At 39.2% G+C, this 12,652-nt stretch overlaps 1 protein-coding gene across 1 annotated transcript in view; it reads right to left on the minus strand.

Moving 5' to 3' along the window:
• The window catches only part of ABCB11 (ATP binding cassette subfamily B member 11), a 60,187-nt gene that overhangs the window by 16,197 nt on the left and 31,338 nt on the right, over positions 1-12,652 (minus strand). The window contains exons 13-21 of the mRNA XM_032989699.2: positions 12,404-12,578; positions 8,826-8,939; positions 6,733-6,843; positions 5,662-5,787; positions 4,717-4,920; positions 3,330-3,500; positions 2,751-2,952; positions 1,937-2,015; positions 864-999 (exon numbers count right to left, since the gene is read on the minus strand). Of these exons, the coding sequence (XP_032845590.1) occupies positions 864-999; positions 1,937-2,015; positions 2,751-2,952; positions 3,330-3,500; positions 4,717-4,920; positions 5,662-5,787; positions 6,733-6,843; positions 8,826-8,939; positions 12,404-12,578 (1,318 nt within the window). The remainder of the gene's footprint in view (positions 1-863; positions 1,000-1,936; positions 2,016-2,750; positions 2,953-3,329; positions 3,501-4,716; positions 4,921-5,661; positions 5,788-6,732; positions 6,844-8,825; positions 8,940-12,403; positions 12,579-12,652) is intronic.

A 12,652-nucleotide genomic window follows, 5' to 3' on the forward strand; every position in this document is an offset into this window, starting at 1 on the left:
AGAATTTTTGTAACAGTGTGCTGAGTGCTGCTCATCTCCCTCAGTTCATATGGCTGGAAATGCCCAGACAAAACAGACACTGGGAAGACCTATCTGCTGGAAATGTGCAAGAATGAATGGGTGAAAGCATCTTGCATTTTCTCTTCCTTCTGAGCCAGTGCCAGAGTGACAGCACTAAAGCCCTCTATTTATCCACAGAATAGGCTTAGCAATAGCAAGAACAGTGACTTCTCACTGCTGCTCTCTTCACTGAGCAACTGTAGACATGCGAATTGGTGCCCGGAGCTTCATACGCACTTTGGAAACCAAATGTGTATATTCCTACAGATTCAGCATAATTTTAAGGCATGCTGTCTTTATTTTCTATGTTAGTTCATTGCACAAAGACACTGTCAGTGAAAGGACTCCAGGATAGGTTGTAGTGAGGGTCTCTCTTTACTCAAGTCTCTAGATGATTTTGAGATGAAAGTGAATTTACTCTTTATTGAGCAAGAAGCAGTGTCATTTGCATCACTGAGTGGCTATTACATTTCACAGATGGAGCATTTTGCTTTTTGTCAATTAATTCAACTTTTATGAGTATGTCTTTTTCACTTTAATCTACAAGTTATATCAATTTACCAACAGGCCATGCTCTGCTAGAAATTTTATACGGACCAATAAGCATAACAGCCATCAAAATGCAGCCTGGGGTTTACACAGAAGGTAAGAACTGAAGCTGTGGTTCAGTAGAGAAAAAGATCAATCCAAGAAGACATATCTGCCAACAACTCTTATAACAGAGGCACATATCTACAGGTTATCATTACCAAGTAATATAACCTGTTTGGTCGAAAATTTAATAACAAACTACTGGACCTGACCTTTTCTGTTTGTCCATCATCTTCTCCATAAGAAGGCATAAGATACATAGACTCTGCATGATCTCTGGCAATGGATAATGGGGGGTCAGGGACCACATTAGAGAGCTGAGATCTGGAACGCTGCCGAAGTGAAGCTCTGTAGAAAGGACAGAAATGGTCTGTTCTTCACAGCCCAGTAATGCCATACTTGCTTGCAAAGCAGCTGAAATGTTCATAACAACTAAATCAGGTTTCACTGAAGCAAATCATAGGAATCCCACTGACTTTTTCTTTCTTTTTCTATGTATTCTCAACTTCTTGAGAAGAAAATGTCCCACAACAGGGATCATATTCCACCCCCACCACTCAGACATTGTCTTATGAGTGCCCTGCACTGCATGCTTGTTAAGTAAAATAGTGATGTATCCTACCATATTTGCACAAGCCATTAAGACACCAAGTCAATTCACCAGTATCACTATTAAGTAATTCGGTCCAGCAAAACAGGATACTGAAAAAATCCACCTCTATCCCTGATAAAACATAACCCTGTAATGTAGGAGACATATTCATTTGCGTATGTCTGTCATGGGCTTGCATGAAAGAAATAATAAGTGTCTAGCTACCAGACAGTCTGGCTTGTAAAATGCTTTAACTTTCATCGAGTAGAAGCCATAATAAAAATGTCCTTGTACATTGCATTGATTTCTCAAGTGATTGCACAGCAAGTCATTTTTCAAGTGACTGGACTGAAAGTGCATTAGGTAATGCAAATATATAGGTGTATGGTAGTAATATTAAAAACAGAACATTAACACGGTAAAACAGAATTGGAGAGAAGGTACTTTGCATAAGAAGGGGAATAAAATTAAGAGCCATACTATTTATCCATGGGTCTTCAATCAGTAACGTATTAGCCAAGCTATTTCTTTCTAAGTGAACTCTTTCTTAGTAAAATGCTTGCAGCCCTCCCACCCTCTTTTATGCAACACACAAAGAAGTGATTCATTAGCACTGTTGGGATTTTGGAATAGTGGGATGAAGTACAGAGATCTGAAAACATTTTGAGATTTACAATCATTTTCAAGACTCACCGCAAACTGGCCTGATAGCTTCCTCTGCTGAATGACTGGACTTTCTCAAGATTTGGCTCAACCACATTATTTTCTGCTGCTGTAAAATATAGTATATATAGAGCTCTTCAGTTTGTGCAAAAATTGAGTACAATCTAAGTCCACTGTGGCTCTGCAAAAAAGTGCAGTGTCTCTAAGTCATAAGCCGAATTCTTTGTAGAAGGTAAGGAATGTAATACAACCTTGCTACTCAGCCACCATGCACTGCAAGTTTTATATTTGTATTCGACATGATGAAGTTAACTGAATAGTAACCCAAGGACAACCCCTCTTGGGATGTGACTACTAAAGGCTCTTTCCCTATTTTAGCACTGTAATTGTTCTCTTAAGATAATCATATCCAAGATATGATGCTTCACAAAAATATAAAAGATCAGTCTATTAGAAATCCAATTCCAGAAGCTTTGATTCAAATCTGCCTCCAGTAAAATAAATAGGGTGGTTTCAGCATACTCTGTAATTTCCTTGCATTTCAAATGCAGCAGGACTGGACCATCAGCACTAAATGCAGCTATAAAATGACAGGTATTGCAGGTCAGGATTAATGTTTCAGGGCAGATCTATATTCAGAAGGCCATTCAGTGCATATGCAGCAAAACCACTTTGGCCAGGGCTATCAATGTATTACTTCTATGAATGCTAAAATTCAGCCATAAAGGCAGAAGAAAAAAAAAAAAAAAAAAAAAAAAGCAACTAGCCTTCATTAAAAAAGAAATTTAAAATCTGCATTCTGGGGAATTTCATGTCATTTTATAAAAGAAAACAAAAAGCTTACTTTCTGTTGCTTCTCTATTAAGTGCTGCGTCTCCTTTGCTTTGCAAGGTCACCAACATGAAATAAACCCCTTTCCTCTTCAAGAGTTCTTCATGAGTTCCTCTCTCCACAGCCCTTCCATGCTCAAACCCAACGATGGTGTCGGCAGTTTTGATGGCTGACAGGCGGTGAGCTATTGAGATCGCTGTGCGGCCAAGGCGAGCCTGACAGGGAACAGCAACAGCTCCATTACCAGGACAGCAAACAGAAATGCTTGGAACCAGTGCTATGTAATCTAAAGTTTGGTCAAATCAGCAGGAGTCTTTCTAGTGGTTTCAGCTGACTTTGACTTGAACTCCCTCCATAGCTCATAGGTGAGCATTTCTTTCTGAGCAAAGGGAGCCATAGGTTTCTGTTAATTTCCCGATGTAAGAAAAAAATATTTTCTGTCAATGATACTAAGGTTCTACTCATGCATATGAAACAGCTGTTAGGGAAAAGCTTCTCACTGCTTTGTTGCAATTCAGCACCACCCTCTGCACAGTGCATTAAAAATAATTTCTGCCCTTTTAAGTCTGATTGATGCTACATTATAGCAAACCTTATGAAGTGCTTCCTGGACAGTAGCTTCACTTTCATTATCAAGTGCTGACGTAGCCATATCCAGTAGCAGGATTTTGGGATTCCGCACAAGAGCTCGAGCAATAGCTATCCTCTGTTTTTGACCTCCACTCATCTGGCTTCCACCCTCTCCAACATGAGTGTCAAATTGCTATGTCAAGGAAAAAAAATGAAAATGAAATCGGTAACAAAAAGGTCTGTTAAGTTTTTCGTGAAGACATTGGTAAAATATAAAAAGGTAAAGAGATTTGCCTTGGGAGTAGACTTAAAAATTTATTGTCTTTAAAAGACAAAAACATTGTTAGTGCATCAGATTCAAGGGAGAGCTAATGAAATAACTTCCTTCATAATGAACAACATCATTTTGCCTGAATTGGGGTTCTAACCCCAAGCCAAAAGTATGTACTGATAAAAAAGGTGAAATGTTCTCGTTTGGCTCAAAACTACTGTATCAGCAAAAGCTGAAATGGAGAGGAAACACCTACCCACTCTCCATCAGATGACTCACCAGCAAAATTTCCATAGAGCTGCTGGACTTCTCTGCTGATTGCCTGTGACTCATGAACACTGTGTCTGTGATTCATGAACATCATAATCTGGTGGCATTGGGTTCAGGTAGAGAATTAAATAAACACATAAAGCCTGGCATTTCGAGAGCCAGGAAAATTTTATTCACCTAAAGCCAAATCTTGCATATTCCTCCATTTCCAGGAAACAGTCTTTCTATGAATAGTTTCCTGGAAGCCTGGAAATGCATAGATGGAGGATAAAAAGTATGTACTGACATTAGTTAAAGGTACTTGATTCACGTTCACTGTTGCAACAGAGTCCTTTGAGAAGCTACTTGGCAAAATAACATTCTAGAAAAGTAAACAGCCCAGTGCTATCAAACAGGGCTTTGTAAGGAGGACACCATAGGATTGATCAAAACCCTGTCATCATAAGGGAGGGAACTGGTGAAGAGGGAACCTCCAGCTAAGGTAGACAGCTCGTACAAGAAAATGAGGTTGTGAGGATCAGTACAGACTGCTCAAAAACACATGCTGGCTAGTGAGAGTCTGGGCTCTAAATCACTTTTGGCCTGAGCGGAAACAGATCTCCATAGCATGAAAAATATTTTATGATTCCTGAGGAACTAATTCTTCTCTCTTTTTTTTTTTTTTTTTTTTTTTTTTTTTTTAACTTGGTGACATACATGTAGTAAGACCTAATTAACTTTGACGCTAGTCAAAGGAAAGGTTGCTGCCTACTATCTATTAATCTTCTGCCCTTCCACCTGAGTACAAATGGTTGCATGGAGGGAGGGATGAAAGGATTCTCTATTTTTCCATCTAATTCTGCCAAACATTTTACATGGCACGGCATACCTGTGGCAAGTCCATGATGAAATTGTAAGCATTGGCCTGCTTGGCTGCTTTGATTATGTCTTCCATGGTAGCCTCATCTTGACCGTAGCGTATGTTCTCTGCAATGGTGGTGGCAAACAGCACTGGCTCTTGTTCAACAATACCAATCTGTGAGCGTAGCCACTGGATATTAAGGGAACGAATGTCATGGCCATCCAGGGTAATCTACAGAAGCCAATTAAACATGGACAAAAACCAAAAAAAAATGTCAGGGACATTATCCCCTCCAGTTCAGAGACAAAGAAAGACACAGTGGAAATGAAGGGCCTGCGATGCTGTATTTCTATGACCAATGTAAAAAGCTTTCACACATAAAAGAATGCAATGCAATGGCAGTTGTGTATGCTAGTTCTTGGGTCTAGGAGTTGTGCTTTTACATTGCATTTCCCAATAGCTCTTTTGGCTTGGCCTCAAAAATAAAACCAGGTGGAAAGTAATCATCAACGTTACAATTATATGTTTACAATAAATTGGTACTTTGTCTTTTATACATTCAAAACCAGGTCACCATGTACACAATTTGTGCCAACTAGGAACATGTCAATGGAATGAGACTGTTAATTCTTAGCCACTCCATTACTAAATGGTAATTGCATATACTGAAGCAATATTAAAGGATAATGATTAAATGTTCAATAATGTGTTTTTCAAAATGGAAAATTATTTGCTATTACTAAATTTTTATTTTCTCCTAACATTTTTTCTCTTCCACATAAGTATTTTTTATAATACTGGTCAGCATTCCACTGAAATGCACAAGAGTATCTTTTGCTCATTAAGTAGGAAAAAAAAAAAAAAAAAAAAAAAAGAACAGGAAGTTAGGAGTCTTACTTCCCACCTTGGAGAAGAAACCATTCTTTCAAGTCCCTAAGGCTAGAGAAACACATTCTAGGCTGGCACACTCACCATGCCATCAGTGGGGTCATAAAAACGCTGGATGAGCTGTATTGTTGTACTTTTTCCAGCTCCACTAGCTCCAACAAAAGCTGTTGTCGCCCCTGCTTTAATAACCATACTAAGGTTATCCAAAATCTGGAGAGGGAAAAAAAAAGAAAAAGAAACAGAATCTATCCATTCTAATTCTCTTACAGTCATACAAACAAGTGGGTACATTCTGTATCTCAAAATAGATATTCAAAGCAATTTCACAAAATTCAGAAAAAAATATTATAAGAAAGAGAAAAAAGAAAGCCAAATATTTTTACATTGTTTGAAGAGTTTATAAATTCAGAGCACTGTTTTCCAAGACACGCAGGCAGATTTTGATCTTTGTCCCTGTTGTTCACCATTAAGAACTAGTCAAGTTAGTACTATTGGAGAAACTTGGCGATAAATCCCCTTTAAAGAAGTCTGTGCATGTATCATGAATGCCTGTTAAAGTGTAAAAATTAAGAATGTAACAGTGAAATTATGTAGAAAAATCTGATATTTCATATGCTTCTGTCTTTAGAAGCAATAGCATTCGTTTGTTTGTCCAATAATATGCTTTTCCAAGGAGAATTCGTCAATTCAAACACAGCAGTAGAGAAATAACGGGGTATACAGCCAATGTTCCTGTAACTTTTCCTAGCATTTTAATGGGTCACATGGCACCTCCCCAGCATAATGGCAGTGTTATATAAAATCACCTTGCACCATTCAGTTTATTACGTTGTGTCCTGTTCTAGCACATGTTGATACAAGTGCACAACTGATTGTAAGAGAAGCTGTATGCAGGTGAACTTGTCTGAAATTACGACAAGTTTATGTTCAGCAGCAAAGAATATGCATGGCAATGGATATGTCAGAATGGTAAACTAAGCAGAATGGTAGAGTAGAAGAACCCTTTAATAGAAGATTTATTTAGTCTAATTTTAAACAGAGGGTCTGGGCTTCTGGAAAACAAGCTCTACCGGAAGTATAGAAATTGCTGGCAGAACCAGGATATTTTGATTGTTTACAGTAATTATGTTCACAGGATGGATGATGAATAATTACCTTTATGTCTGGTCTGGAGGGATAATGGAATGTTACATTATGAAATTCAATTTCACCTCGTACTTTATCCAACTTGTAGCCATCTTCTGACATGCAGTCAATGGCCGGTTTCTAGGATAGAATTTATTGTTATTCATTTGCTGTTAAACAGCCAACACTGCTGCAGTAGATAAATATTCCCAATACCATACAAAGCCATGACAGTTCTGTTTGAACAGCACTTGGTGGCACTGAGCCAGTGGTAGGCTCTGTCCCAGGACTAGCAGGCAAGGGACATGAAATTGAAGGCCAAAGTGATGGGGGAGTTGTCACTGGTGGGTAGTATGGGCAAGATGAATGCACCCTCTTTTCATTTTAGGCTTACTGCAATTACCACAGTCAACCACTCAGCTAGTTTTTGTGGGAACAGAGTAGCTGACTGAGTAAGACATTTTGACTAAGTTAATTTAGCCAGCTCCTTGGGCATAAAATGGCACTACTTTGCTCATATAAACATTCTCCTACAGCACCGAACAACCAATTCATTGCTGAAAATCTGCATGCTTCACCAGTTTGCATTTAAAATATTCATCCTTGTACACCCAGTACTAAGAGCTGGAATCCTGGTTTCAAGTATTCCCATGAAGTGCTTTGGGTCTCATACTTCTGGCCAGGCCCTGGGTATTGTGGCCTGCTAGACATGAGCAGACAACTAAGAGAAATTCGAGGAATCCAAAGAAATTTTCTAAGGATAGATTTTTGAAGCATGGAATACAGAAGAGTGAATTAAAACTATAACACCACCAATATTTGATAACTGAAACATGCATGATTTTTTATGTAGCCTAAGAGATGGGAGGGAATTTTAAGACAATAAATGTGTATGTTCTATGATGTTAAGAACAAGATTGGTTCCTCTTTAGGAATATATCTATCTTCAATTCAGAGACTAAGGTACGAAGAAAAGTTTCAGTGATCCTGCAAATGGGAACCTCAGCATGGCTATAATTTTAGTGCCAGAAAAAAATCTGTATCAGGGCAGAGCTGTGCTTTTACTGTCTAATCACAAATCTACAAATGCAGCAAGCAGATGGATCTAATTTTGTCACCCTTTCCTAGACAGATGAAATCTCACTTTAGTTTGCTTTTTTTACCCTAAGGTTATCTGACTCAGCCTTATTTTGAACTTTGTGATTAATTCTTACTGTTGCAACTCTTAGTGCTTTTAAAATTTTTCTCTAAAAAACACTCTTTTTCAGTTTATCTTAGAGCTTTAGCTTATGAAGTCCCTTTATAAGGCATATGTGTTATCGTTATTATAGAACATAGAAGGGTTACTAAAAAGTCCATTAGCATTACCACAGCTCCTCTAGCCTTCTTTATATACCCTTATGTGTCCTGTAAAAGACAAACAGCATTTTAATGTGTTTACACAGCTTTCAGCACAATTAAGCTTGTCAATGACCAAAGATATGACGTATCACTAAGAAATAAGCAGTATTTTGCCAACCACTAAATTTATACAGATATAGAAAGGAATCCTCATCAGTAAATGCCAGTGGCTCTCAGACTTCCTCATGCAACCTTATTTCAAATATCTATCTATCCAGATAATATTGTGATTAACACTTATGGCTGCTGCATGACCAGTACCTGTGCTCATTTGGTCCCATTATAACTCGGTGTAGCTCTGGGATAGGTGACAGAGACCACCTTTATCACTAATGCCAGTAGTACCACATCTTTTGATGCCATCTGGAGGCTGGGAGCTAGATACGTGCTGCAAGTTCGGCTGCAAAGATGACTATTACTGCCTGCCTGTTTACTTACAGTGGGCCAGCACTTATCAGCAATTGCATGTAAGGAAAAATGGGAGTGAAAAACAGCAGTAGCTGAGGTAAAGTGTCATTATTCAGAAACAGTCCATTTAAGAAATTTGTTCAACACCCTCTCTGAGCCCATGTGCATGCCACTAGACCTTTTGATTGCACAGTCAATTTTTTTTAATTGCACTCATTTTTCCTCATTTACAGTAGATAAAACTACTACTGCTTGAGGTTTATTTAATTATTTTTCCATTACAGAGTGACACAGCTTAGAAATGCATTACTTACTTTATCTATTGTCTCAAAAATATTTGCTGCAGCCCCACGGCCAGTAGCAAAGGCTTCCAGACAGGGAGATGCCTGGCCAAGATTTAAAGCTCCTACTAAAACACCAAAGAAAACCTGAAGAAGTAGAAAAATAATTGAACAAAATACAATGTCACATTTTTATTACAGTTTAGAGCTTAGGCAAATCAAACAACAGTGGCTTAATGACTTCATGTGCAACAGCTGAGCTGCAATGATTCACTATATGAATATCATTAACCCACAAGAAAGCAAACAAATGTATCTTACAAGGGATTTTCACTATCTTTCACAACTTTGCTTCCAGGTTGAAGTAAATCAACTCATATTCACTCTGGCCTAAAAACATGTTTACCCAGCTATTTACTGAGGTGTCACTGATGTATTTTTAAGCCGCTTCAATTTGACTGGGTATCTCTGCTTGAAACAAGGGCTGGAACTGAGCATCGGTGGCTAGTAGATTACTTTGGAGATGTCATTTACCATTAAGCAGATGAGGGACTTCAACAATTCAAAAACAGAAAGAAAAAAAAAAAAAGCCTAAAGCACTGTATTACAACCTTTGCATATTGCAGTTCCTGTCTCATCCAACACTCACAAAACTGACTTCTGGAGCAGGTACCAGCTACAGAGAATATTTTTTCTCCATCTCACGCAGAAATGAACTGTAAGGGTTGCTACCAATGCTGGATAAACCACCATTTGAGGTGAGATTATTCTATCAGTGCAGGTGGACAATTTCTGCAAGTAGCACATTCCCAATGTGCTCACTGTTTCAAGTCCTTTTCCAAGAACCAAAGGGAAGAGTTACTCACTAGTGACCCTCTTCTGAAAGCCCCAGGATCCCCTTTTGGTCTAAGCCTGGGACAACATGAGAGAAAATGAGCGACGGCATCCACTCTTCCTGGAAGGACTGATAGACATTAAAGGCAGCTGGACAGAGTATTGAATATAAGGGGCCAGTTCCAAGAATTCAGCCTTAGCATCTGGCCTTGCAGACCAGAAGCAAGTGAAGCCGGAGCACATCAACCAAAATGCCAAAAGCATTTGTTCAAGATTTCCTAAGAGCTGCTAATGCTTCATTTCCTATGAAGGGGGTTTTAGCAACGTTATTAAGTGTAGACAGGAGCCATCTAAGGCTGAAAATGTTGGCAATTCTGATAAGAGACAGGGGCTTCAAGTAACAGGACACTGGAAGATGGTGAACATCAAAAGAGAAAGGCTCATTTACCACTTATACACCACACATGCAAATGCATTAATCGCCTGTTATAATAAGGGGTGAGCTGCTTTGTATTGTAAGTATAGCTTATTCTTCCCAGTGCTGATATACCTGGGTGTGCTTGTCAGTATGAACATTTTTTTCCCAGAATTTACTCTTCTTTATTCCTCCTTAGTTTTCCAGTCACAGAGGTAGTCTGGCAGAACAGATTATAAATATCTGGATAATGTTTTTGTTGTAGGCTTTTGGTCAATTTTTTGCTTTCTTGTGGCTGATAGTTTGAACATTCACCCTGAGCATTAGGAGAACTAGTACGTAATCCTTTGTTGTAGTTTGGCAATACCTGAGAATTCTGCTAAGAAGCAATCAAGCACCCAGAGAGCGTTTTGAATACAACACAAACTGTAGTCGGGATAAATGTGCGAAGTGTATAAGGAAACACTATTGTTGAGAAAGAAATAAAAGTACAAAGACTCAGTTCTCCCTTGCACCATAGTGATGTTTACTGAGAATAGCTCCATGGCTATTGTACACATATTGTGCACTGTAAACATCTACACTGTGATGGATAGATCATGCTGTAAGTTCATACTGAGCTTTGCTACAGACTAATTTTCTTGTGTGAGCAAGTCCCAAAGCAAGTAGGTTATATGCATGTCAGAGTCTATCGTGAGCATAAGGGAGCAGGTTCTGTACGTCTGATAGAAGAAGGGAAGGCAGTGCTTACTGTATCTCAATGCAGTATGCTGGTGCGTGAGTTTTTCAGAGACCTGGAAAAGTACATCTAAATGTTTTGTATCTACAAATCCTCCTCTCCTCCCTCCTGCCAGACTAGGAGCGTGTGGTAGAAAACATGGAGTACGAGAAAGATGACTGGAAACTGAGAAAGGAAGGGAAGCATAAGCGAGAGTCTGTCCATTGACACCCACAATTTTTCAGCTACAGGGTAGCTCCCCACTGTTTGCCATTTGTCATTTGGAAGCACTGAACTGTAGTTACCATGTGCAAGGCAAGGAAATGGGTCACTTTATTTTTCACAGCACTACCTTGTAACAACTACTCGTGTCAAGAGCAGTTGCAAATGATTTCCTGTGAAGGACACCCTCCTTGAAGAGAATGACTCAATTTTCCAGTACTTAAAGGAGGCTACAGGAAAGATGGGGAGAGACTCTTTATCAAGGAGTGTAGTGATGGGACGAGGGGTGATGGTTTTAAACTGAAAGAGGGCAAATTTAGATTAGATATAAGGAAGAAATTCTTTCCTGTGAGGGTGGTGAGGCCCTGGCACAGGTTGCCCAGAATAGCTGTGGCTGCCCCCTCCCTGGAAGGGTTCAAGGCCAGGTTGGACGGGGCTTTGAGCAGCCTGGTCTGGTGGAAGGGGTCCCTGCCCATGGCAGGGGGGGCTGGAACTGGATGATCTTTAAGGTCCCTTCCAACTGAAACCATTCTATGATTCCATGATTCTACAATGTTCTCAGAGTAATTTACCATGCTCCATTTAGCAGCAAGTTTTGCACTGCATGCTGCTGGTGGTTGGGAACTCTAATGGTGTGCAAGAGGCAGAGAAGAAGCAAAAATAGATGTCTCATTAGAACACCTAGGATTTAACCGAGCTTCAGGGAAAATTTACTCTGGGTCTGGACTGGAGCCTGCCATTTGGGCAGTCCTGGCAAATAACTAAAATATCTGTAAATGCTGAGTTTATTGCATTTAAGTCATCAGTGTCTAAAGTGTCTACTGTCCAGAAGTGGATGCATGAGTGCCATGCAGGTTAGTATGTTTTTTGTACACACTGCAGGAGCCACAGCCACATGTGTTTTTTTCAGCATATATGTTTACATCTTCTTTGCCATCTATAGAGCTGGATGGGCAATTAGCAACAGAAAATGGTGATTCAAAGGAGCAGAAACTGTTCATGAGAGAGGTTAGATTTGTTAAAACTTTCTTTGGTTAGGTTTGTCTTTACCACAATGGGGTTTTCCATCACAAAGTAAGTTCTTCAGAGAAGCCAATATCCCAGAAGCTGCGTGCCAACCCACAAAATGAGAAAGCTAGTTTCAGGCCTCTGTCAACTGTGTAGCAGGATCTCAAAAACAAGCATTATTTTGATTGCAGTAGGCAGCATTTCAAATGTTTAAAATAAACTTGGATTATTTTCTTAAATCTTATCCAATTGTGTCATATACTTTCATATATATACTGAGTAATGATCTTTAAAAGACACATATAGTGTTTGTTACCACTGAGCTACCCAATACCAGAACACTACAAATATGTGTTTCAGAATTAATGTTTTAAGAAGCAGTCCAGAAAAGTTGCATCAAGCTACAATGAGTACCTGCAGAAGAGTGCCAGGTGAATACTCTTCTTCTTCAAGCACAAGTTTAGAGCCGTACCAAAAGGCTAATGCATAACACAGGAAAATTATAAGCCACATGTAACCAGTGAATAATCCCATTATTATTCCTTTTCGAATTCCCCAGTGCTGAGCAAACACCAGATTCTTATCATATCTGTAGAAAGAAAAGAGAAGAAAAGAGAGAGAAAAAAGGGGATGAAATACTCCAGAGCACACCCTACAGTTGTG

Source organism: Tyto alba, unplaced genomic scaffold (assembly GCF_018691265.1).
Source record: "Tyto alba isolate M040663 unplaced genomic scaffold, T.alba_DEE_v4.0 Super-Scaffold_7, whole genome shotgun sequence".
NCBI lineage: Eukaryota > Metazoa > Chordata > Aves > Strigiformes > Tytonidae > Tyto > Tyto alba.